This window comes from Opisthorchis viverrini, assembly GCF_000715545.1.
Source record: "Opisthorchis viverrini unplaced genomic scaffold opera_v5_252, whole genome shotgun sequence".
Taxonomy (NCBI): domain Eukaryota; kingdom Metazoa; phylum Platyhelminthes; class Trematoda; order Opisthorchiida; family Opisthorchiidae; genus Opisthorchis; species Opisthorchis viverrini.
Window position 1 is genome coordinate 555,646 of NW_008751910.1, and position 26,925 is coordinate 582,570.

Below are 26,925 nucleotides of genomic sequence, written 5' to 3' on the forward strand. Positions count from 1 at the left end.
GCTTATTTGCAGACCTTTGATCAGAGTATGCTATATCAAAACTACGTCAAGGAGTTATGGGTCTGTGTGTACACCTCAACAGACGTGGGTAAACTATTCAGAAATAACTATGGTTTCAAACCATTTTTTCTGAATTGAGTTCATTTCACAAATACTGCTACCCATACTGCTAGCTGAATGTCTGTGGCGTTTCAGTGATGATCTTAATACTTTGTAATAAACCTAGGGAGTGGCTAAGGCCCTATCTACTCGCCAGGAATTTTTTTACCCTGGCCTTGGGGAAGTAATGGCTTCTGTCATGAAGCTCATCCCGAGTACACTTTCTAGTATACTATAATTTCTACGATAAGTTGTGTTTTAAAATGTGGCGACAAGACATGTGGTGGTGGGCGTAGTTTATATTAAAAGACGCCGTCTCATAAACCAGCAGTCACTTGTGGATACTTGTTTGAACGGAAGCTATTCAAAACTGGACATACAGCACTGTATCTCGGATAAGAAAGAGGGTATCGTAAACGATATTTTTAAGTGAGGCCTTCTGTTGACTAGAGGTCTATTTGTCTAACTGTGTGTTGATCTTCGAACTGATTTTGGGACCGCTTTTGTATGCACTTGTGACCTCTTTAGGAGTCCTACTCTTCTGAGGTATTTATTATTTTTCCTGGCACTCCTAGCTCAAAATGGAACGCATGGTTTTTCATTGTCATGTATATGTTCAAAGGTGAAGTGATGTATTTTCTCTATTATGGCACGGCCATTTGATCAGGCATTCTTATCGTTACTTGCAGAAAACGCAGCTGGTCACAGAAACATCGTTCACCAAGCAGTCCATCCGGGTCTTGTTGGTTCACACGGGCTACTGTCGGATGGCTTCATAAAGTTGTTTCATTCATTGAACTACTGATTTACGGTCAGTAGCAGCACATAAAAACATTTGTTACCTCGCTAGTCTGCAACCCATGGATCTCTTTTTGTTCGCCCGTTCATCTGTTATTGGCCACTCAGATGAGCACTAAAGTGAACTGGGCAAACACAAGGAAGATTCTGATCTGGACTGGACTAGCAGTCTCAGAGCGATTAGCTTTTTTCGTGCCAATGAACTATGGTGACACACTGGAATAACATTGTTTTAGATAAAGAATGATTTTCAGTTTACTGGCTTTTACTCCATATGGAAAGTGTGGCACCAAACAGGCATAATGTGTGCAACGAAAGCACTGAATTTTGCCTACCCACCCAAAAATCTTCCGACTGCATAGGAATAAACATGTCCGAAAAAATGTAATCTATAGAAAACATCCTAAATGATATGGGCTGTAGAATGGTCCTTCCAAGATGGATTCATTATGAGTGACCTCACGAAGACATACTATTGCTCATGACTGAACTTAAGACAGTACAGAAGAGAACTGGAACGAGGGTTTGCTCCCGTATTGACAGTTTTTAAAGGACCTACTGATCGTCCAAAAACGCCACTATAACAAAAGCAAAATTTCCCTTGTAGGTGCCTACATTTAAAGAATACGGCCAGAAAGAACGCCGAACATCGCAAGCACAAAATGTCTTTTTGGTCAGTTGTAAAGAATCGTAGTCAATTCTGTTCTGGGGAGAATTTCCCGTAATAAATCAGAATTGATGCATCATCTTAATGCACTGAATTATGACTGCCTACCAAGCAAAACGATATCTCCTGCAATGGCAGTGCTCTGAATTGTCGGGTATTGCGACCAGTCCGAATGCGGAAAAGCGAGCACCACACCTGATGAGATCAGCCAATCATGAGACGACCACTATAGAGGTTTCCAACCGAGACGTCGACCTGTCCCTCTAACCATTGTTGTACCTAATAGTTTTTCTGTTCGTATAGGTTTAATTATCAAGATCTTGATATAATTTGCGTGGATGAGGGCTCCAGTCTTGGTGCTTCGTGAAAATTAAGTAGGAATATTTACTCGCGCATTGCGAGGACTTATCCGTTCGTTCAGTTATGCTTCGTGTGAAATTTTTAGGTGAAATCTAATTAGACCACGACATAAATTGTATGTGAGAGCGGGTTTACTGTGGCTTTGATCGCCCATGAACACATTGTTTGTCTGCGCTTGGAACACCAGAACAGTGGCCATATTCGGGATGAGGATTTCATCATCCATTGTCAGATATCCTGCAGACGTTTGTTCTTCTATGCCACAATAATTGGGAGAAGAAACCGATGAACATTTCTGGATGCCTTTCGTAACTCGACTCTTTTCCATGGAGCAAGCACTAGTTGCTCACACAAACAGTGTCTAAACGTATCAGTCCCTCCAGATCTGAGAAAAGCATGGTGTTCTGAATCTCTAGGCAGTTTGCTCCTGTTTGGATTCAACAAGTTGATGACATTGGAGCAAGCACTAGTTGCTCACACAAACATTGTCTACACGTATCAGTCTCTCCAGATCTGAGAAAAGCATGGTGTTTTGAATCTCTAGGCAGTTTGGTCCTGTTTGGATTCAACAAGTTGATGACGCAGAATGCCTACAACAACTGTTCTGAGACTAGACATCTCACCACAAAGTCTGAAGACAGAGCACGCTAGGTAAAGTGTCGAGCCATCGATATGAAAAGGAACCTAACGTTAGCAGATGGTGTAATATCCTGTTCTGCCAGGCATTCCTGTCGGTCGAATGCAGAAATAATAACAAAGAGTTTACATCAACTGGTTTGGAGAATGATGGACCTGAAGTAAACAAGTTACATAATCATTTACTGTGTTGAGGTTAGGTGAAAACTACCCACAATAAAAACAACTTCAATCAAGTGCCTGCAAGTACCATGTTGAGAAAGTCACAACGTGACTTTGTCATTCATTCCATGGCTATTCTAAAGAGGATTGACAATGAAATTTTCGATGGGGCTCAGTCCTTGTTTTCGAAAAAGTTTAGTGACAATTGGTAGATTTATTGCTGGGCGATGTTTCGCTTTTGAGACAAAAGCTTCATCAGGCCAAGTAACTAGGTTCCGAGGTTGGTCGAGCTTTAAGGCGAAGGAGGACCAATCAGCTAAGTCGGCCGAGGGATTTTGGTGTGTTAGAGTGGTTGAACAAGTGTTGGGTCGGTGGGGAAACCTACATGTGTTTGGGTCCAGCCTAGGGTCTAGTTCTTCTGGTTCGGTTCATTTGATGGTTCCTCTTGAGCTTCATTTGAACCTTCAGTCAGTCTGTGTGGGTGAGCTAGTGCTAAAAAAGTTGTGCAATAGGGGTGCTGTGACCTTTGGTCGGTTGGGTTTCCACCCCCACCCCCGGTTTTTGTGGATTGACAACCACACCGTCACATGTCAACTCGTCTTATCTAATACGCACGCCAACTGCACACTCTCGATTCTATTCGCGCTGTGATGCTCGGTAATTTCCACCGCCTCGGCTATCAGCCACTGTTATGTGAATCGCAGTCCCCATCTTAAAACTTCCACATTCTCCAGACCTATTCTGTCCCGTGTCTGAGGCATGTACCGCCATCACTGAGTCCTTGACCAGCGTTTGGTATTCTTCTGCATCCCTTGGTGATTTGTTAATCCTTCTTTTATGCCCACCAATTCTGGTGTGCAATTTCCTGGAAGTTTGTTCTATAGGAACCTTAGCGCAATCGTTGCAGTTAATTTTATACACACAGTCCCTGGTCATTTCAACCGTCAGGGGATCTTTCAATTGTACCATAACTGAGCGTAGCGTTTTTCCCTTCTGAAAAGCTGCTCGAATGTTGGCTGAGTTCAACAGTCTTCGAATAACCTCCGATGTTCCTGCTCTATATGGAATGAATGCTGTGTCAATCCATTCCTTACTGGGTCTAGATACTGGAGCAAATATCTTTCTTGGTTGACGCTTAATCAGACTCACTGGGTATCCTATTTCTTGGAGTTTGTTGGCAATCTTGATTTGAGCAGCCATTCGATCGACCTCTTCTGTGCACAGCGCTCTGACTCGACGAAACATCGATGAGACAACACTGGCGTACACGAACTTTGGGTGTGCTGATGAATAGCTTAAGACGGTTTCTGTGTCTGTTGGTTTCTGGCAGATAGTCGTTTTCAATTTCCCACCAATCTTATGTGTTATCTGGTCCAGGAAGGGTAATGTGCTCGAAGTGGACTCTACTTCCATGCTAAACTTAATGTGTGGGTTTAAACTATTGAGATAGTCGTGGAAGCTGTTTACGTTATCTCGTCTGATTACAACAAACGTGTCGTCAGCATAACGCCAAAAAACTTTGGGTGGACAATGATATCCGCCATTTGTTCGAAGTCCTCCATGTAAATACTAACCAAAAGTGGGGATATTGGTGATCCTATTGCAAGGCATTGTTCTATCCCCCGGTTTTTTCTAATGATCTTAAGTGGATTGACAACCACACCATCACGTGTCAACTCGGCTTATCTAAGACCGCTTTCCATACGATTGCGGGTTCCACACCCTCGATTCTATTCACGCTGTGATGCTTAGTAATTTCCACCGCATCGGCTATGAGCCGCTATGGTGTGAATCGCAGTCCCTGTCATAAAACTTCCACATTCTCCAGATTTATTCTATGTCCCGTGTCTATGAATGTACCACCATCGCTGAGTCTCTGACCAGCGTTTGGTATTCTTCTGCATTCCTTAGTGGTTTCTTAATCCTTTTTTTATGCTCACCAGTTCGAGTGTGCAATTCCGTGTCTGTTTGTCCAATATAAACCTTGGCGCAATCGTTGCAGTTAATTTTATACACAGTCCCTAGTCCTTTCAACCGGCAGGGATCGTTCAATTGAAGTGCGCGTAGCGTTTTTCCCTTCTGAAAATCTACTCGAATGTTGGCTAAGTTCAACAGTCTTCGAATACCCTCCGATGTTCCTGCTTTATATGGAATGACTGCTGTGTCAATCCATTCCTTACTGGGTCTAGATACTGGAGCCAATATCTTTCTTAGTTGACGCTTAATCAAACCCACTGGGTATCCTATTTCTTGGAGTTTGTTGGCAATCTTGATTTGAGCAACCATTCGATCGACCTCTTCTGTGCACAGTGCTCTGACTCGACGAAACACCGATGAGACAATACTGGCGTACACGGACTTTGGGTGTGCTGATGAATAGCTTAAGACGGTTTCTGTGTCTGTTGGTTTCTGGCAGCTAGTCGTTTTCAATTTCCCACACATCTTATGTGTTATATGGTCCAGGAAGGGTACTGTGCCCGAGGTGGAAAGGTGCTTGATTTCCCCGTGAGCGGTTCTAGTATACCAGATAAGAATCTGGCCAGTTCATGTGGTGGCGAGCCTATACCATCCACCATTGGCCTTATCGGGACATCTGCCTTGTGGATTTTTGGCAGCCCGTAGAGTCCCGGTTGAATCGCGCTTTTTGGATACAACCGATACCACTTACCTTGTTCTAAATGGTTTATCACGGATCTTAAATATCTCCCAACTCCTATCTTACTCTTATTCAGTATTGAAGTAATACTGTTACCGGTAATTTGTCGATGGTGTCCATCGGCGAGATGTTGCCTGACCTTTTGAAGATGGTCGCTGTTGTTCATTACTACTGTGGCTTTACCTTTATCGGCCTTAGTAATGACAATACTATCTACCTGTCTCAGTGTTCAACGCTCTCCGCTCTGACGGTGCAATATTTGGAGCTTCCGGCTGTTGGGATTTCTTCAGGACTGTGACCAGTTGTATACGTAGCTTCTCAGCTTCCACTGAAGGAAGCTTTTGAAACACTGGTTCAGTCCTGTTCAGTTCAATACAAGATGAATTGCTGGTTTGATTCTTCACTTTCACCAGTAATTGTGGCAAAGGAACCAAGTAAACAACAGTCTTACGAACCTTCCAACAGTTGCAGCTATACTTGACTAAATAAGCAGCAGGACATATCATTTGTTTCAGGTACAGACAACATGATATGATGAACTGATGGTCACACTGGATAAAATACGATCGGATTGAAATTCAAACAAGCGTGCTGCCTAACTCTGACCATCCAAAAAAGGCTTTTGGAAGATAACGACCTGCGTTAAATGCAGTCTTAAACAAACAATCACCACAATTTTTGAGAAGTTGGTTAACTGGAAAATATTGTAGAAGCGGAATGTCCATACCGGGAAATCAGTTGGGTGGAGTGAAATGTTTCGGGAGAACAAACAGGGGAGCGATTCCGGGACGGTGCATGCAAATATGGAATTGACAGCCGCAGAGTCGAAAGGAAGGCCTCTAGCTTTATCAAAAATCAGCCGGACATGCCAATATTAGAAATAAACAAAAACCAAGGTGATAGGTGGACAATTTACAAACACATCAGCCATAACACTGGAAGGAATCGTAGCGTTCAGCAATAACTACCGGAAAAGGCTGGCTAAACCGTCTAGATACTGACTTGAAAAATAAATCAGGAGGTCAAGGAGTTGGATCAGTTAATAGAGGAATTCGATCTCACAGGCCAGAATAAGTTACTTGTCCGCGTAACTGAAATGAATTGTAAAGCCTGTAGGTGGGAGGTCCTGAAGACCGAAACAGCGGCCATATGTGCAAGTGCCATACTACCAACGGCCATCAATTTGGACTACAAAACACTTCAACAATTATGTAGCAATATTGGGTGTACAGTACAGTACAGCAGGAATTCCAATTGCTTTGTATCACGTCCCAAAAACCCTTCAACTATTGGACGATCTATAGCAGCATTGGTTCCGTACAACCTGAACGCGAATTCTCATTCCATTGTTTTACAAGGTATCGGTTTATTTCGCAGGGTTGTCGAAGGACAGCATGCTCCGCAATGAGAGAAATGCGTGGAATTGGACAACAGAGGATTGAATTCGTTGTGGAAGCTGCATGCGAAGAGTTATTTCAGAGTATCAGTGAGGCCAATCAGTCCATGCTGTTGTTTTATTGGTCAATCTTCATGGGATTGTTTGTCACTTACTCTACCATGTCGATTGTTGTGCTCTACATTCGGCAGACAGCCAATATCACCGCGTCCTTGTCATCTTCAACAGAATAGTCGTTAACAGTTCTGTTAAAGTTATTTTGGATCTTTTCCAGATAAGCCCCGCCAGAAAATTAACCCCCGTCACCCAAAAAAATATTAGAAAAAAAGGGATATGATATTTGTACTTTTAGTTTTTATTGAAGAAGGTGAAATTGGGACAAGCCATTAATAATTTGCATGAAAAGGTCCGTTTTTTGTATCTTTGCCTCCAAACGGACTCACACAAGTAGCTGTCCACCAGAGATCCATGTGTACCGCGTTGACGTTTATTCTGTATCTTGTAGGCGTGTGTCAGCTCCAGTCGTTGGATCCACGAATTTTTCGGATTGATTAACTGTTTCGTGAGTCATGTCAATCATCGTTTCAATTCCTTGGTATGATACCCACACATCGGAGATGATGATTGAGCCAGGAACGATGCAGATCTGAATTGTGTCCATGAAATCGGCCGCACTTCGATCCGGCACTGCATACACGAACACCTCTTTGGTTTCCTGTAGATCCCTCCGAAAATCCACTGCTGGGAAAGGACAAGCCCTGCGTGGTTTTTACGGTGAAATATTAGCGTCTCATCGATCTCGACGTGAAGACCTGGGCCGCCGATAACTGTTGGAGTCTGCAAAAGCCGCCAGGCGCAAACTTCGCGAAGAAAGTTCTCCCAATCAAAAGCGATCGCTTAGCTAATAGATAATTCCCCATTAATAAGAATTTGATTTTCGCCAAATTTTTGCACCAGCAACAAATGAATAGAATTACTGTCCTAAACTCCATCCTAGACCGCTCCAGCCAAGTTCCCTTTCGAAGACCGATTTCTTGCCGACACTGTCGAGCATTACAGCTCCACCCGTCGGAAACAATTGAAAATGTCGTTTGGTGGTCATTGTTGCATAAGCGTTGCTGACGCATCACTTTGTGGCTTTGCGAAAAAACTCATTAGCGTCCCTTTAGCACGAACGAGAGCTGAAAGCGTCAGAAAGTTCATTTGAGGTTTTACGTCCGAACGGACAAAATTTTTGCACGCAATGAGCTTAGATACGGATAAGGAATAGTTTTCATCAAAAATAGGTCAAATTTGTGTGTGCATATTAAATTGGAGCTGGCAAAACATGGCGGGACTTATCTGGAAAAGACCCATTATTTTAAGCTTGACCGATTCGTGTCAGATATGTACACCAAAGATTAGGGTCATGAACCATGGAACTAACTTTTGAAATGGGATTAGCAGAGGAATTATTGATGCTGTGTCTTTACATCGTTTGCTCCCATAAGCACCACCGCTATAGCGGTAAGTGGACTGAAACCAAATGGCGATCACATGGTTGTACATCACAGACATTGTGTAGCACTTCACATCGTTCCTTTCAGCCGAAATGCGATGGCGGCAGTCCACAGGACCTGATGCCAACTGTATCCCTGCAGATTTGCCTTCGCTACACCTAACGTGTGCGTTGTGTCACAGTCAGTCTGAGTATGGGGTACAGCCTGAGGCAATGATGCTTTAAATGTTCCAACTCTCGTCTCCACTTTGAACAGCAACGGCTTCAGACTATCGATTTCGGTTTCAAATGCTGCATTTTGCACCCGATTGAAATTTTATCTACTAGCTAGTTCCTGATATACAAGGTCGAAGTCAGGTGAACATTTTATCACCACATTTCCCAATATTTATCACCACAAGGTTCTTTTTGAAGCTCAAAGAGAATAGATAAATTAATCAGAGCATATTGGCCGGAAAATTGAGGCCTCGCATAATTTCGTTCATGATTATCAGTTAATCTCCTAAAGCAGCCATCAGTTGTAGTGGCAGAAACTTCTCAGCTTCATTGATGCTATTTCTCACTGAATGAAGGCTTCATTGATGCTATTTCTCACTGAATGACGGGAGACAGAAGAGAATTTGGATTGGTGTACGGTGGCAAAGTCTCATTGGATAGTGACGAAATATTTGTCAACCGAATGCAAGGCACATACAGTAAGCCAACAACTAAAGACTAAACCAAATCCGATGCCTCCTTAAGCTAACCGCTCCACACCATTAAGATAAGCACGGCCTAGTGAGAAAGTCTGTAGACATTCTCCTAAACTTTCCACTGGTTCTGTTGTACTTACTCTTTACTTCACAGTAGAACTGCTGTTCCTTTCACCGGTAAAGCCATTCCGCTGTCTTATTTCGATCCAGACCCCTTTGAACTTCGTCAGACTGTATGGACCTATCAGATATATCACACTTGACAGGGAAGAGTTTGAGACCCACTTTAAGTCTTGTCGCCCTTACTGATGGTGGAGCCATGACGGGACTCTTAAACCTCTATGGTGGGGATGATCACCAGCATAATCTTCTCAGGACATTTGCCCTGGATTACTGCAGCTTAACCTTAGCATACTTTATCTACCCCAGTCCAATTACGAATATTCTCACGATTGGTAGAGAGCTTTCAGCAGCAACTTCAAAAAGAGGACAGACGTGGCTTTCCGAACCAAAGACAACTCGCGACATGAGTTTTCATTTGACAAACAAAATCATCAGAAACTATTCCCTTGGCACAAACTCTTGTTGCTTCATTCCCTCTAGCTACGAAACCCAGAGATCCCTTGTACACGACCAGTTGACATGCATATTTTTATCCGAATCTGGACAAACCACATTCTTCACGGATGATCTGACCTTCCAACAAACCCGCATATCCGTTCTGTTGCTGAACAGTTGATGACCCATCCCTTCTGCTTACCCATAAGATGCACGCCTCGGTATAGTCGCACCTTCTTGTCGTCTCTAAATATCATGATTGCTGTGTCTGAAATTACGTTCCGTCTTTGACCCCATGTTCGTCAACCAATAAACTGCTTGTTTTTCCCTGCTCATTTACGAGCTTTACTGCTTCTATAGCCAGCACATGTACTACGAGTTAATTTCAAATAGGCCGACTACCAAGGGAATGATTAAAAACTCCGAAGATATCAAGATTTTCCTTCGAGGTTTTTAATACCTAAAAACGTCTAATGTCGCTACCACCCCCGTCATTATTATGCCACTACCGTCATTCAATTGATAAAGAAGGTGTGATAAAGTGAGATGGCTTTAACAGAGCAGAAACTTGAGATCGTATAGTGCAATATACACACTGTTAATCGCGCTAGAAATAGGTATATAGATATCATTCTGATATTTACTTCCAGTCGGAATGATGTTGGGTGCGCCAAGCTGGCTCAGTGCGTGTTGACTCGATTGGGGTGCTAAGACTCTGTGTGCAGCTGACAGCCACTACTCAAAAATCATGTTTACAAGGAATCGACCATCCGTTTCATCAGCGGATTTCACCAAAGGCCACCAAGGCTATAGAAATTACCAAAAGTTTTGGGTACACGGAACATTCGCTCCTCTGAAGTATATTGTTAAGGGTATTCCATCTCATATTGGAAAGAATACGCTACTGGACCACTTAATTTGTCTACTTAGTATGTCCGTTCTTTGGTACCACCCTTGTTTAAAGTTGTCAATGCACGGTATGCGGACCCAGTTGATTAAGTTACCATTTAGGTCCATTGGTATCAGCTGAACTGTCGGCTAGTTGTAATGTTCAATGGAGGTTGTCGCAGTAAGACAGTGCATCAGCCAAGGGACCGGAGATGTTAAGATCGCGGCTAGCACGTGATAGCTGCGACCCACGCACCCAGGTGATTGGTCGGTGACTTGCGGTGCATGAATCCAAGGTCATTTATCCCAGTCGTCGACCAATGAAATGCTAAAGCGGTGTCTAGAGCGTCAGCAATATAGCATGCACTTGCGGTCAGACGGTACTCTTGCCTGAAACTGTTAACATGGAGGAGAAAGCTTCTTTGAATCCAAGGTCATTTATCCCAGTCGTCGCCCAATGAAATGCTAAAGCGGTGTCTAGACCGTCAGTAATATAGCATGCATTTGCGGTCAGACGGTACTCTTGCCTGGAACTGTTAACATGGAGGAGAAAGCCTCTGCTATGTCTATTCCTATGATTGAGGGAACCAACTCGGGAGCTGAGTCTACTGCAGGAACGACACTGAATGCTGATGATATACTGAATGAATTGGTAAAACCGTGTGGTTTATGGCAATGGTCTATTGTGTTTTTGTTGACGTTCAGTTGCAGCTCATTGATGACCTTTCCAGTTTATGCCAACTCAGCTTCTCCTCATCGCTGCCGAATGGAACCATCTGTTGAATACCTATTAAAAGAACGCAACATGTCCTTCGACCAAGTGGCTTCATTGATAGGGCCGTGGAAATATACGGATCTGAGTGACACAGTCCAGAGCGGCTGTTATCGATATCGAGTGAACTGGGGTAGCTTAAGTGGGGAGGAGCTGTTTCAAGTGGACAATGCTACTGAGCTCGAACCGTGTCCTCTGGGATACGTCCACGATAGCAATCCACATTTCTACCCCGGTAATGTAGTGAGTGAATTCGAAACAGTCTGTGACCGAGCATGGTTGGTACCTCTAGGTACTTCTATTTACATGTTTGGTGCAGCCATGGGCAATCTTCTCGGAGGATGGAGTGGTGGTCGCTTCGGACGGAAGAAAACCCTGATTCTCGTCTCCCTAATCGAGTTTCTATCTGGTATTTGGACCTCGTTATCGCCCAGTTATTTGAGCTATGTGCTAGCCAGAGGATTTATGGCAGTGGGAATGGTAGCTAAAAGCAATGTGACAGGTATTTTGATGATCGAGCTGACTTTGGCCCGATACCGGTCTATTTTCAGAGCAATTTTATCCTTGGGATTAGCATTCATCTATCGTTCTTTGATGGCCTTATGGGCATATTGGATACCCGATTGGCGATGGCTCAATGTGGCTGTGACGGCTCCTAATATGCTGAGTGTGTTGTACTTTTGTCTGCTACCCGAATCCCCAAGGTGGTTGTTCTCCCAGAAGCGTTACTCCGAAGGAATCGCTGTCTTTAAATCTGGCTACCGAATCAACCATTTGAACAAACCTAAACTCCATTTGGGTCGATTCACCCAACTTGCAAATGAAGCAAAGAAACTGGAACTATCTCAAGCGAACGAAGAGAGCAAAACAATGGGACTCAGTTGTCACTGCTCCTTAATAAAACCGTTGTACTCACGGAAACTATTCAAGACCACCATGCTCTCCATAATCATTATGTTGGGGGTGACAATGTCGTTCATTGGCCTTTTATTTTATGCTCGAGCGGTGCGTCACTATGTCTACATCGTGGGATTTCTCAATGCGCTCACGGGTGTGCCTGGCATAGTCCTGTTTTCGCTACTGTATCGCTTCTTTCGGAACCGGAAACGTCCTCTTGCAACTTTGGTTAGTTTGGCATGTATCATATTACTTGCAACTGGCCTCTACACCATAATCTTCAAACCATCCACGGACACCGTATTGATCGTTTCCTCAAATATCTGCCTAGTTCTTCTTCAGGCATCACTCAACATGGGAATTCTCTACGTACCTGAACTTTTTTCATCGGAGATTCGAACGCAAGGTTTCGGATTAATAATGGGTCTGTCCAAAGTTGGTGGTATTGTATGTAGTTTTGTCAATGCTCTTGATCAACAAGTCGTGCACGGCTGCCCACTGTTGATCTACTCCGGGGTACTTCTCCTTGTGCTTTGTTCACTCATGTTCCTTAGAGATACTAGCGGAGAAAATCTACCTGATAACTAGAGGGTTAATTGAACCCACTGTGCCTCCCCTCAAGTATGTTTCCATCAGTTGTGCATTGGAAGGACAGTCTCTTTTGAAGGAATTCTCGCAACTGGATAGCAGTGCCACATTTCTCACACCCGTTATGGCTAACAGATCAACCAGTTTAGATCCATATGGATATAGTTTTTTACCGAAAACTTCCATAGAACCGAATATTTGATAGGATTTTCCAAGTTGCCATCGACCGCTTTTAAATGTACGACTTTGTTGACTTTTGAGTAGTTTTTACTTGGCACTCTTTGTTGAAAAACGCGCATTACTTTAATGGGAATGGAGTACTCAATTCAATTGACGGGATAAATTCGTCATTCTTTGCATACTGCAGGTTGTCTGGTTGGAAGAATAATCTTTTTTCTGGGATTCAAAAGTAAATTCGTCCAGCTGGAATCATAAATGTCGCAGTGTGAACAAGTTGAACTTAAGGAGTATGCAGTGCTACATACCCTCTTTACGAAAATACTTCCCAGGGATACCAAAGTGACCCACGGACAGGGGCAGTTTGTTCGTGGGATAGGACACTAGCTGGGTACCGGTGAAACGCCATTTCGACAGATGTATTCGGCTGTTTAAAATAGCTTTTGAAGGACTGAACACCTTGTTTCGTTACAGCAAATGTACTAGACGTTCAGTGCTCCTGTATGTGCGTGGTTGTCGATTCGAAACAAATTGAAAAGGAGGAACAGAGCCACCTTTCAAGGACACCAAATGCTGGCACGCTGAAAGTTTGTCCGGTGTGTATGACGTTCAGGTGATGTCTACTTGATATTCTTTCCCATTTTTTTTTCATTCCTGTCACCCCGCAACTTCAATCGAAGAGTGTGTCCAGCTGTGATGGTGTAGCCATGTATTACGCATGCCGAACCACTCTTCGTCGAAAGTGCAGTTTTCCGTGAGCGCAAGCAATAGGTGACCAACGGTTGATCTGGCAAAAGGATATGAAGCCGATTACAAAACGTCTGGGTGATTTCGGTGTGAACTGCCACCTAGGATGGGGTCAGTGTGATCCTCCTTATGCGTGGTTACTGATCGATATTAATTGTGTTCTTGTCANTGTTCTTGTCATTCCCTATCCAGATTGCCCCAAGGGGTGTCTGGAGGTGTATACACGTCGGAATGATTGCGGTAGGTCAGCACTAAATCCCTTTCCAACCCACTTCTACTGTTTTATTTACAATAAGGTTATCAGATAGATTGTGATCGTACAGAGCGAAGAGACAGTGTTAAACACTGATGTTGTACTGTCGATGATGAACTTTCTGCCGTTAATGGTGGATACGCAATTAAGACATCCGTGGGCACCTCAAAACAAGTCTGTTCCCGTTTGCTTTAAGCAGTGAGATCCTATACGGATAAAAGGGCGTGTTGCAGTCAGTCCGATAACAATCTTTCTGTTTTACTGATGCGTAGATCCCAGCCTTCCCACACCACAATCTTATCACTGTGTCTCAAGGGTAGCGTATTCCAAGCTACAACAAGGGCTATACTATTGAATGGTTGCGAGATATGACCTTTACGGACAGATTATGTGAAGCGTTTTCAGATTTTTGACCCCTGACGCCTCAGAATCTTCGCGGGTGTCGGATGGTGTCAATGAATTCGTAACGAGGTGATTGGGAAAGGTGTAACTGGTTGTGCATCTGGTGCTTCAGTCGCGGAAAACACCGAGTGCCATCGACCGCGGTTGTTATTAGAGTTGCAGCATTATATTGGAACGTGAAGGAATTGACGGATGATATCAGTGCCTTATTATTAATGCGGTGCCAGTGCCCATCGTTATTAATCCCTCCTATTTCTATTGGATTTATAGGTTTACAGTTAACAACCCATCCAACCACGCCGAAACCGCTTTTGTTACTCGTATTAACCAACCGAGCGTTCCTAACCGACGTAAGCTTGTAATAGTATGATCTGCTTGTGTGGCAATCGGTGTACCCAGTCCAATAGGTATCTCAGTTAATGGGAATAACTAGGCAAAGTCTGACTTGGGAAACCATCGCTGAACACTGTCCAAATAATGTGCCAAGAAAAATACACTAAAGCAAACTGCTCATAAATTTTCACGGCTCTTCGAATAACGTCTAAATGGGAATAAAGTCATTTGAAACAAACAATACCACGACGAACTTTCGTTCAGAATTAGAATACGATGTTCTCTCATCTGTTTCCTTACTGTTCGAACAGCAAGCCCAGATATTTTGACTGTTCAGTTCGCACGTTTTATCACCACTGATTTCCATTTCCTTTCATTCTATGTGCCTTTTAGTCTGCTAAGGACCCCACTCATTTTCATGTGTTTTAAATGCGGAACACTCACTACTAACACGAATTGAGGGACGTTGTACAATAAACTCACTAGTCTCATGGTTACTGTCCTCAAGGACTTCCATTACGATGCAGAGTTTATAGTAACCCTTTGGTTGCTGAAAACCATTCGACAGTCCACGATTAAAATCATCGTAAACGAGACATCTGGCTGGGTTGCAGGCGGGTCTCCCGTCGAAACCGAATCGGTATGCAAATGACTGTATTTCGCTAATTTCGTGCAATTTGGGTGAAATTAGTGCGTAGGGCTGACGGAAATTTCAGGACTGCGCCTAGTTGACGAGCCCCAAGAAGGGCGAAGCCGGTCTTAGTCTGTGGAAGAGCTGCCAGCAACCTCGTCAGTAGTGTATTTCGTCAATACCTTAAAAAATTAGCTAATTATATTCTCCATGACTAGATCAGTGTAGATGCCTTTCTTACTACGTGTTTCGCCTTTTTGTCTACTTATAATAGACAGCCACAAGTAACCAAGCAGAAAGGATTAACTAATGAGGAATCGACCCAGAAGTTTTCTAGCGTGTTTATTATGGCTGGAAATACCGATCAACATGGGTAGTATGCAAGCGCGGGATAAGCAAAATCCCACTCACGAAGAAATATTAAGCAACCAGGGCTAACCAGCAAAAGGTCGATTTTCTAACCAGTCTTTGAAGGCCTCATTGAGCCTTGCACATGTAACTCAGACTATCATCAAGGTTTATCAATGTGTAGGTTTTCTTCGACCGAACATGACAGAGGTGCTGAACACTGGGTATCTGTTATTTCAATCGCTCGGTCATTTCCGTCCCGCATATTTCTGTCCCCGATTGTTTCCGCCGCTGATACCCCTGTTCTTATAGTCACCAACTTATTCTTCTGGCATAGATGAATTTGTGGTTTACGAGCTACTAAAGCCACAAGCAGTCCGCTGTCTCAAAATTCAGATTATAATCAGAAGATGTACCATTTAATTATTCCACAACTAGCGCACCTACTTTTACAGCAAAAAGAAAGAGTCTGATTGCACGTAAATAATCAGTTTCTCATACGACTATGTTCATGTACTTATAAATAAGAATGGAACCCCATCTCTAACACGTAACATATATCAGGATCATAGAATTTAGGATATGAAAGAACGAAAGGACTATGCGCTGACGGTACACACCAAACTACCTATCTGGTTGGTCCATCAATCAGATCAACGCACATGATCCGAAGTGTGAAGCCAAGTGACCAACGCTCGGTTGGTGGGACTAACCGATAGGGGGGGTCAAGCATGGTCAAACAGACACAAACAATAACCTCAATTTCATCGTTCCATTGAGCAGTTTCCATGGTCAATTGTCAAAACGGATAATAAATTTTGACGTTGTGTTTGGTGATACCAGTGGTCAGAAAAGACAAACTGAATTGTTCAGTTTCACATCACTCTCGTTTTTGAACCGCAACCCCCCACGCGCATCAACAAAAGTTGTCCAGCCGGTTTCAAGCGTCTGTGGCGCTACCTGACTGGGAAGTCCTGACGAGCGGGCCAATCGATCATCACAACCAGGACAGTTAATGGGTCGCCGTATCGGTGATGTGTCGGGCATACTAATCACATCGTTCAAGTGCGAACACATTTGCCCGTTCAGACGTGAGAATTCGGATGCCTCCAATGTGCGCTGGTGGAATAGTCATAACACGCTCGTCCCGCATGCCAGGTGTCCGGAATTCAAACCCCGGCACGGCCACTGGATAAGCACTGCTGATGAGCACTAACAAGAGCAAAACTCGAGTCTAGTGCTTCCCCCTTTGGTGTGGATTCATGTGCCAGGACAGGAGGACGAATGTTCAAAAACGGGTGATGTGAAACTGAACAGTACACTTCCCGCAAAACCCCCATATGCAACAAACTGAATTGCTGTGAAAATTCCTGTGGATAATCATGCAAAGTTTTCACCACCGCATCATTCTTCAGACGAGCTGGTTGGAAGTCGTTTTCGTTAGTTCTCCGTAAAGCTGACGGAAATCTAAAAATGTAGTTGAGGTGCAACTCTTGGCCCGATCAAATGTTGACTTATTCAAAAACCAGTTTCACCTAGTTGGTCATAACTCTGGACTAGGACCTGGGCTTGGAATTGTACCGGATATTTAGGGCAAAGTTGTCACCCAACTGACTAACTTTCATCATATCATAAGCCATAGATCCAGCTGCGCCTTTCGCGAAAACCAAATTGATTTGTAAATGAGTGTAATACTCGGAAACAGTGCAATTTGAGTTCAAGTAGAACATAAAGTTGATGGAAACTCGGGGGCTGCGCCTACCTGATGAGCCCCAAGAAGGACGAAACCGGTCGTGGGCTGTCGAAGAGTTTTCAGCAACTTTGTGAGTAGTTTCCTTCATGAAAACCTTCATTCGTCTCACTTTGTCAAACCGGCCGATCCAAGGGGCTCATAGGACTGTTATGTGCCTTTGGTTTCACTGCTGAGAAATACGATTCTAATTTTCCATCCCTGTGATCATTCAAGTTGAACTCGATTTTCGTCCGAACAAGGAAAATCGCAGGGTTGATAGGAGTGGCCTGGAATTTCTAGACTTGGTGGTATCAAAACATGCGTAGGAATCATTCGTTTAGTTACCACTTTCCCAGTTGCCACTAACTTCCCGGAATATGTTTCCATAGTTCGCGGTACTCGCCAGAATGAGGATTTTATTTGAGGGGACGAGCACCAGACGGCTTTTTGTAATTCGTGTCAATGCACCAGTTACCATAATGGTAGCATTTAATGACATGCGATAAACTTATGCTTCAACGGGCGGTTCAACTGTTGCTCTGGGCTCTGAAATGCTTTAAGTTACTGATATGGCATGGGGACCAAGAACGGTTGCTGATGCATTGCGCGAGCTGACACCAACCAAAAAACGTTAACCTACTGGAGGGGAAGCTCTAGCTTTTGTGCAGTTATGAATTTGTCATTTTTATTATTTAGTGACTTTGTACATGCGAACAGTGTGTGGGAGACGACGAATAGCTGCAATTAGTTACAGGGTAAGACGATCAGCCAATGGCCGACCTAAGCCGGTTGAAAGCCTGTGGACCTGTCGTGTCGGACTTCAACACAACCCGGGGTTACCTAGTCAGCGTGCTCAATTTATTTTGATCAGCGATGCAGATAAACAGGTGGAGCACTTCAAACGGACAACGAGGGCCAGTTGCAAAAGCCGAACCAATCGCCACCAGGCGAATTCGAATAGTCAATGCATGGTTCGGGGATGTGTCCAGGATTACTGTACACTGATGAAAACGTAGTGAAAGCTTCCATGACCGAAGCGGGGCCTTTTCTTGATAGAATTCCGCAGTAGGGACACACCGTAGTGCACATTCAAAGCTCAGTCCAAAAATAAACGAACCGTGTACCCGAATATTCACATGGTTTTGGAATCAAATATGATCCAGGCCTATTATACGGGCAAACAGCTGCAGTGAGCGCACTGTCCTTCTCGGGGTGGCTGGCCATTTCACAACGAACTTACGGGTGAGTTCTCACAAGGCTATTCTTTGCACCACGAACTTCACTTATCAATAGTTGCCTTGTGCGGGATACACGGCTGGTAGCTCCGTTTCAACTCATGAGGGTCACACAGGCATGGTTCTTACTAGGCCCCTCGTCTAAGATGACGAGGGTTCGCAAGTCAGAGTGAACACTTTATTCACCAGAGGATAGCTCGTCAAAATTCAAACAAAAGACCTACGGTAACTGGTGCGCCAGTTCAACCTAGAGGCTCGATGCTTGGAAAGATGGGTGAAACTAGGAGCCAGCAATGCTTCACTGCATCGAAAGTTCCAATACAATGTGCTTCTTTACCAAATCATTCATCCGGCCCACCTCTCATCTTTGTTGGAAGATAACGATCCGCTGTACCTTAGGTTGACCCAATCACGTGTTCCGACACTGCAGACCTCCCGAAGAGACTCCGGTAGGATGCCTTCAAATTTACAATTCGTGACGTCCTGCTGTTCACATAATAAATTACACACCCATAAGGTATCGACAAGTAATGGCAGACTAGGGTAATCTGGAAATCTCAAGTGAAAGATTCTCCAATGTGTGCTACCACAGAGATTCTGCCCTCTTTCCTCCCTACTTAGCTCTCCTTTATCTAGATTTGTTGGATGTGCCTAGCATGAAGGGTGTAGATTTGGAATGTAGGTACTGCATTTTCATGTACCCTGGTCCGTTACACTTACGACAGACCTCCAGAAAGGGTAACTGGGTGCTCCTACTGGTATCTGAGGTAAGGCAAGTGTATAGTTTCATATCATCCATTTGTAAGAGCATTTGTTCCTCATTTCCATTATCGTTGCAATTGTTTATGGTACGTGGTTGGCGTACTTGCCTCAGGTTAACATCATGTAGCTGTCATACAAAGTCATCTTGCACAACTCGTACAAACAAAAAACGTCTGTATCAATCAACCCTCATTAAAAAGTGATAACGTTGTTGACCGTATGCATGAACATCTATAAACTATAGTACAGTGCATGCTTTTTTCCGTCTGATTTGTAGATAATGTCTTCCGGGGCGGAAGGCTCAGTTTCGTATTTTTTTATTGGAGTTCACTTCATTTTGGACGGATCTTCACGTACTACCGAACTAAAAGCAATGCCTTACACCTATACTGCAAGTGACTCTTAGTCTGTTTAGAGCAACTGAACATGCAAATATAAGTACATATCCAGAAGGGTACACACAGACGGGGTGGACTGCTAGCAGTCGATGTTCATTGTGGATCCCCTTCACTGCCATTACTAAGTACTCTGGGACACACGTTTTTAAGCCACACAACTTTCACATAAGTAGTTGGTCTAACTACTGCACTGAACAAATGTAGTTCGTGGACAAAAGAATGCGATTTTTTGAGCTCGCTAACCCGCTTCCTCCAGTTTTGTTTTAGGTTCACATTTTACCCTGCAACTAAAAAAACCCGGTTTAATGCGGATCGAAAATATCACCCCACATTTCGGACAAACCAAACCTAAAGGCTGAATGAAAAGGACAAACCGTCGAAGAGTTGTCAACGTCCTTGTATGTAAGCAAGCAGGTACTCATACCAGTAGGTGCGAATTCTGTCGCGTAAGCAGGTAGAAATTGTCAGCTCACCCCCACGCCTAGGACGGCGCACCTTTCGCTCAATTTCTCAATTTCTATACTCCGTTTACAGCAGTGTCAGCTCCAGGAACGTTAGTGGGAAGAAGACATCGCCCATTTCATTGTGAAATATTAAAAACTCATACGTGACATAGTCCACACACCTACGAAGTTTAACCTCAGCAGCACAGACATTAAAAGATGTAAGCCCCAAAGACGATAAACAGTTAATGACGCAAGACCCCAAGATGTGTATCCCTTTGACGCTAGTCAATGAACTGCGCTATAAGTCACACAGACTAGCTTATCTGAATGGTGTTCATCCTGTACTCCCAATCCCGTTTCCGTACGCTGAATTAATTTTCACCCAAGCTTCTGTATAACCCGCACCGCTATTCGTTCTCCCCCACCACCCACAACTGGTATTCTGATTTGCTTACCTCCGGGCGTTTTCTCTTCAGTCTGATTTCTTCCGCTACTAGATGATACGTGTTTCGAAGCCACTATTACTGTTTATTGCACCAACAAAGACGAGACCACTCGAGGGCTATCGAAGAGCTTTCAGCAACCTTGTGATTAGTGCGTTGCTTTGGACTGTTTCGGTTGCTCTCAATCGGGAATACGGAAGCCTCGGTCGGTCGTCTATCTTGGCCTAATCAGGATTGCAGTGAACTTACCTATAAGGCTTTCGAGGCCAGATCGCTATGGCAATGTCGTCAAGACCACTTTTGACAGAACGACTGCATGAGTTGGTCCTTTCGGTTTCGATATCCACTTAATTCATCCTTTGGTATACTACACCAGTTGACCAAAGCAGTCGACCGAGATACAGAAACCTGGGGATTTCATTTCCGATCATATCTGCCATCCGCGGACCGAAAATCACTCTTTTTCCGAATGGCTTGATGACATTTTGGAATAATGGAAAATACAGTGATCTTGTCGCGTTGTTTATGTGAATTTAAACAAATCAGCTATATCGTGGTGAGAAAATAGTAAAAAGTTAGAGAATAGTCAGAACCGTTCGAAACTAATAATGATTGGTGCGGTCAATGATGGATAAGGAAAAGTCTTTAGGTCTGTAACGTCATCTCCAGCAATGGTCTCAAGAAGTGGACTATCCAAAGACATCTTTCATATTCACGAGAATAATTTGTAACCGTCCATTACTTGCACTAGACATCCACAAATTGGGGCTGTCTGACATTGAGGTGGCTTTTCTTGCCTTTCAGCTATTCGGTCGATAAAGGCTGTTTCGCCGACCAATCACGTGGCCTACATGTCCCATCTGTATGTCTTCTTTATGAGGCAGAAATAGGGCAACGAAGAAGCAGTTCTGTGGGTTCCGTGGGATGTCATAAATCCACTCTTCGCCACGAAGGCAGCCCCATATGTTTGCAACTTTTCTGCTCATCAAGCTGTTGTGTTCTGGATAAGCAACTGATGAGATTTCGGTGGATTTACTCACCAAGGAGGATCCGCTCCCTTATGTTTATGCTTTTATGTATATTTTTCATCATTCTGGTTGTGCGGAAGCAAACAAGACGAGAATGGCAGTTGGCTAGGAGACTGGTTGACAGCCCTTTGAAAATAGAAATAAACCGTTTCCTAACTATTGAACTGGCACGTTTGTTAAGGAGAAGCATTCCGCCTGTGGAGGATGTCGGAGAGATGTTCATGGAAGAATGGTTCAAACGGGAGGAGATATTTTGTTCAGAAAGTGAGATTAACGCTTGTATGCATAATGAACTCCGTTGTTATGCCACTGACGAATCGAGGTAGCTAGATAGTTTTCAGATTGGTGATTTGGATATGGTCAAATTGAGCTAATTAATTGCACTTTCAACAACCGAATGTCATTTTACGGCTACTCAGAATATGTCCAGTTTTAACTGCAGCAACTGATATTAAGAGTGGAAACTGAAGTCATCTGTCCCGTCGGATCCAACTGATTGACTCAACCCGGTGTCCAGTTTTTAGGTAACTTATCCCGAAATATCGGGATTGTTGCACTCGAATTCTCGTGTTTCGGGAAGGACGTTCTCATTTTACTGTTCCTGAAGGATCATGAGCACGGCTTCATTAGTCCACACCTCACCGTTCCACTTGAAGTTCGAATCGGTTAACATTCACCCTGACGGTTCCACCAGTACGTGCTGGTTTCCATGGTCGGTTATGTGGTAGTTGATCTCATTCTTTCGGGCCAAGTAAGCACTACTGAATCGGCAGCATCGTATGATCGGCTGAATGAGAAAACCAACTATTGTGTATGTCGCTCTTAAACGTCAGTGTACCTCTTTCTTGAAATAAAATGGAACCACAGGAAGCCTGTCCTATTGTTCATTCACTGGTCTTTTAAATGCATTTTTCTGGACCTGTCTGAAAAAAGGTTTTGTGAGATTCACTCATTTGTAAACTAGTTTGGTTTTAATGGGAAACTTAAGTGAATCTTAGCTGGAACTATCGATTTTATGATATTTTTCGACTGAATCTGCCACAAACAGGATGCTTCATGTTTCAGTTGGATCGATATTCGAAATATCGCAGTAAATTTTCTTGAAGGAACATCACTCATAGGGTTATTGAAAACATGTCGATGTCCTTCTTCGAGCTCATCTGGTTGGCATCGTCTCCAAGCTTCCACCAGCCTTATTTTCTACTACTTGGACCCAAACTTTAGGCAGTCTGCAAACTACACTCATTTGGAATCCAATTAGGTCTTATTCGGACACCAAATGAAGGCAAACACCCGAAACGAGAGATTCAGTTGGTTTCGTTAAGATCAAGTTAGTTTCCAACTGAGTTACTTTCGTTCGTCTTTTTTCTAGTTTCAAGTAGAGCATTAAGTTGATGGAAAATCGAGGCCCACCTGATGAGCCCCAAGAAGGGTGAAACGGTTTGTGGATTGTCGAAGAGTTTTCAGCAACCCTGAGAATAATACAATACAATAAAATTTAGTATCTTGAACATCGTAAAACATCAGGCGGCCTCTGTACAGCACATTCAGTGAAAGCTTATCATAAATGAGAGATTCAAGTGAGATTCAGCCGTCTCTCAGTATAGCCAAACAAAGTCAAAACTAAATGCATTTCGTCCCGTTGGGGTTTAAACCCAGAATAAGGTTGACGGGACGGATTACGCCTACCTGACGAACCCGAAAAAGTGTCGAAATCGTTCGTGGGTTGTCGAAGAACTTTCGATTATGATTAGTGCTTTGTCCAAACAGTATTTTACGGATGACCACAAATGCGAGTCATCTCCGAGTTGACTGTGTAATTCATCATCTAATACAAGACTGTTTACATTTGAGGGCTTCACGAGGTCATCCAAACTAGGTCAAATAAACTTTTTGTGTCATGCGCCTCATCTAGAACGATGCCTGTTTGGTTTGTTTAAGGTATGCATTCGGAAAAGACATTTCGTGATGTATACGAGCTGCAGTGTGACTTCATAACCAACCATTTCAGTTGATTTGCTCCGTTATAAACAGTGTCCCGTCGTTCACTTAATCTGGCTACCACAGTCCTATTCATTGGCCTTGAGTGATGACACAGTTACGCTGTGAAGGACAGTCCAACACAGTTAGTACAGGTGACCAATGTGCCGAACGGAAAATGAACTTCAGCTTCTTGTTAGAACACTAAGGGTGTTTTGAGGGCAATATGTGTCATGCGGCAACACCGTAGCCTTGACCAAATATCTGCAATTGCTGAAGGATCCCAGAGTTGAAATGGAAAAGGGAACACTGGACAAACACTTTGCTTTCAATGATCCCTGCCTTGGGAGGTAGACGTTACAAGGAGGGCTAAACATAACTAAAGTGAGTCATTTATATTAAGCTAGACGTGAGGTCAGAAAAGTCTGCAAGTTAGAACGACGTGGTGACATGGTCCAGCCGCTTTGAATAGCTTTTATTGTACTTAGTACACGGCCAGCAACGCTTTGCCCGATCAATGATGTGTCCCATATGACCTGAGTGGGCTAAAATAGGTTTTGCCTCTAGGTTTTACCTCTACATCCCATGGCGAGTCACTTCGAGCAGTTCCCTCTAGCCAGTTTTGACAAGTATCATATTACCTACGTAACGGGTCCAAAAGCAGCCAGTGAGGATGTCAGCACCTGCAGTTTATTCTTATTTTGCAGACATGGAGAAAGTGAAGGTGAGGAACTACATAGGATCTTAGCGGCGTTGTACGTGGATCTCACAGCTGCGGACAAGCTTCTGATTAATGTCGGCCATCGTTGACTAACGTGACCAAACTAGTCAGCTTTGGCCCTGGTTTCTCACTGACAGGTCAGTGTTTGGTCATCATTTTGTTGCCTCCACCCCGTAGTTGGCTGACTGATAGAGGCTGTGTTTTGCAGACAGGCCTGTTGAATGTAGCCTGAGTGTGGTAGCTGATGGCATGCGACTAACTTATCTGTTATGCGCGACGTGATTCTATCGTAGACTATTAAACATGCCCCAAAATGCCGATTCGACTTCCCTACAAAGCCCTGGTTATCCTTCGGAGACTTGGATAGTTTAAACTAAGGCTTTCCTTTGATATCTGTTCACTGTAGCCAGGTTTTTGTTCCATAGAACGGGCTTCGGTGCAATAAGTCGCCTGCAGACAGCCTGGCGTCGGTACTACAGATTTCTGAGGATGACAGAGACATTCCTCAGGTCGAAGTCTAGGGCAAATCTTTCTATCTTCTGAAAGTGTTAGTTTGGAGACAACATCGTTATGTTTTTTATGCAAGTTTGAAACAAGCCCTCATTTTTCATTCGTCTGTGTGCCGACAACTTTCAGGGCATGTTTCCTAAAGAGCCAGTCGCTTCACTGAGACTGGCCGTAAAAGTTGCTGTTATTCACGTTTTATTGTGTCCGGCTTTATTTCTCTCCACAGTCATACGGAATGTAACAAATCCTCTGAGATCCGCTGACTGCTTGGCAAGCTGCCTGAGCCGAGGTCATTGGCTGGAACTGCCTCCGCAACTACGTCGCAATCTAATAATCATTCCATTCAGATCGCGCCAGACACACTTGAAGCAGCTGTTACCGAGACTCGAACATGTTTTGGCGCACCAGAACGTGTGCTATCTGATCGTTATCGCTGAGCAGGTAAATGGTGTTACGGCAGCTGCCCGACCAATTTTCAACTTTAATCAAAGGTATATGAAAACTGAATCAGTAGTGTGATGCTTTTGTACGGTGAGCTTTTGCACATTGGTAACACAATTCAGCATAGATTTCTCTTCAGGTACTTTGCTTTTTGTAGAGCTTCGTATGTGAGGTTCCATCGTAAGATATTTCAAAGTCATTCTGAGCTTTCAATATTGCCGTAGAATGTTGCTGGTGTTTTTCATGCTTTTTTTATTATTGCCTCTCAAACTACTTCCTTTTCAGAATTAATAATCATTCTTCCCTAAGCTCCAGACACAGGCATACAAAGAGGTGACTAGTAGCGTGAGAAGATTCACGTTTGTCATCCCACATCCGTTTTTTGACCTTGCCCCCTGCGACCTTCAGTGTGAGAACTCTGAGGCAAGGCGGCTAACAGACTGTTCTGAGGAGCACTCTTGATAGGTTGGCGTTCAAGAATTGCAACTTTTTCGAAACTCGAACACAAGATCCGTGTAAGATAATCGATCTTGCTGCTCGTGGGCGCAGCTCCCGAGGTGAAGCTTTTTACTCTACTAAATCCCAGTAGATGATCGCTTTTCTTTTGCAAAAATCCACCTGGGCCTGCACTATTATCCGATCCCTATTTGTGGTTTCTGCTTCTGAACCAACTAACTGCAGTTCTCATCCTGTGGAAAATGCTTTCTAGCGCGAACTAACCATCCTTCTATCATCCTGGGAAATTCACATATTGTCCTAGTCACTGATGATCTCACTGAATAAGTACGTCTCGGATGGACATCTTGATGGCCGGTTCGGCTTGAATTTGGGATGTAATGACAATGCCGATTGTGTTTTGCAGCTCTTCACTAATCACCAGTTGTCCCTGACTAGTACAGGATTCAGACACAGTAGACGCCATTACGCTACCTGTCATTCCCATTTATCACATAGCTATTAGCATCGATTGAAAGGCTCTGTTCCTGATTGTCGACCTTTCTGGATCACTCACGCCGATTCAGATCATGCTCTTGTCCGGTGTAAGAGCTCTGGAATTTTCTTAGGGAAGTCAAAGAAACAAACTTCATTTTTGTTATTGGAAATACTCACCGACTTCCAAGTTCAAGAATTTCATCAAAGTAGCGTAACTTTAGATGTCATGCTCTCATGAAACTACAGCCCTATTTGGGACGAGATAAGTACCACTGATCACACGACAATGAAATCGACATGTGATTTTTCTGAGAGTTCACTAGATAGGCACCAGACTAAGGAAAGTTAACTGTCACATCTCGATCTGTGGTGAAGTATTACTAAGACGGCTGAGCATGCTTCATCCAGAAGAGCTGTAAGACGTGTAGAGAGATAAACCTGGTGGAATCAAAATGCTTCTAAAATGGAGAATCTAGAGCAGCTGAGAATGTTCTGAAACATTTTGACCTGATACACAAAAGGGAACCTCAGAATGGCCGCTTGCGGGGTCACTGTGGATACTACTGGAGATCCAATATATAACAAGAACCAGTGTCTCGGTCGTTGGGCTGATTATTTTGGACAAACGTTTAATAAATCATCTGCCTCTTTACCCACATTTTCTTTCTGCCTGCTCAAATAAAGCGACAGTACGTGGGTTCGCACCCTCATTTTTCGAAATACCAATATGCCTTTCTGTCT

At 43.7% G+C, this 26,925-nt stretch overlaps 2 protein-coding genes across 2 annotated transcripts; both read left to right on the forward strand.

Annotated features, from left to right (window-relative positions):
- Nucleotides 1-6,791: 6,791 nt before the first annotated feature.
- Nucleotides 6,792-7,007, forward strand: T265_09071 (hypothetical protein; the record flags this gene model as incomplete). Its single annotated transcript, XM_009175050.1, has 1 exon — nucleotides 6,792-7,007. A coding segment is annotated over one exon (216 nt), but the record flags the coding sequence as incomplete, so codon positions are not given.
- Nucleotides 7,008-10,951: 3,944 nt separating this feature from the next.
- Nucleotides 10,952-12,667, forward strand: T265_09072 (hypothetical protein; the record flags this gene model as incomplete). The annotated part of the gene is made up of 1 exon (XM_009175051.1): nucleotides 10,952-12,667. One exon carries the CDS (start codon nucleotides 10,952-10,954, stop codon nucleotides 12,665-12,667), a length of 1,716 nt encoding a protein of 571 aa, XP_009173315.1.
- Nucleotides 12,668-26,925: the final 14,258 nt, after the last annotated feature.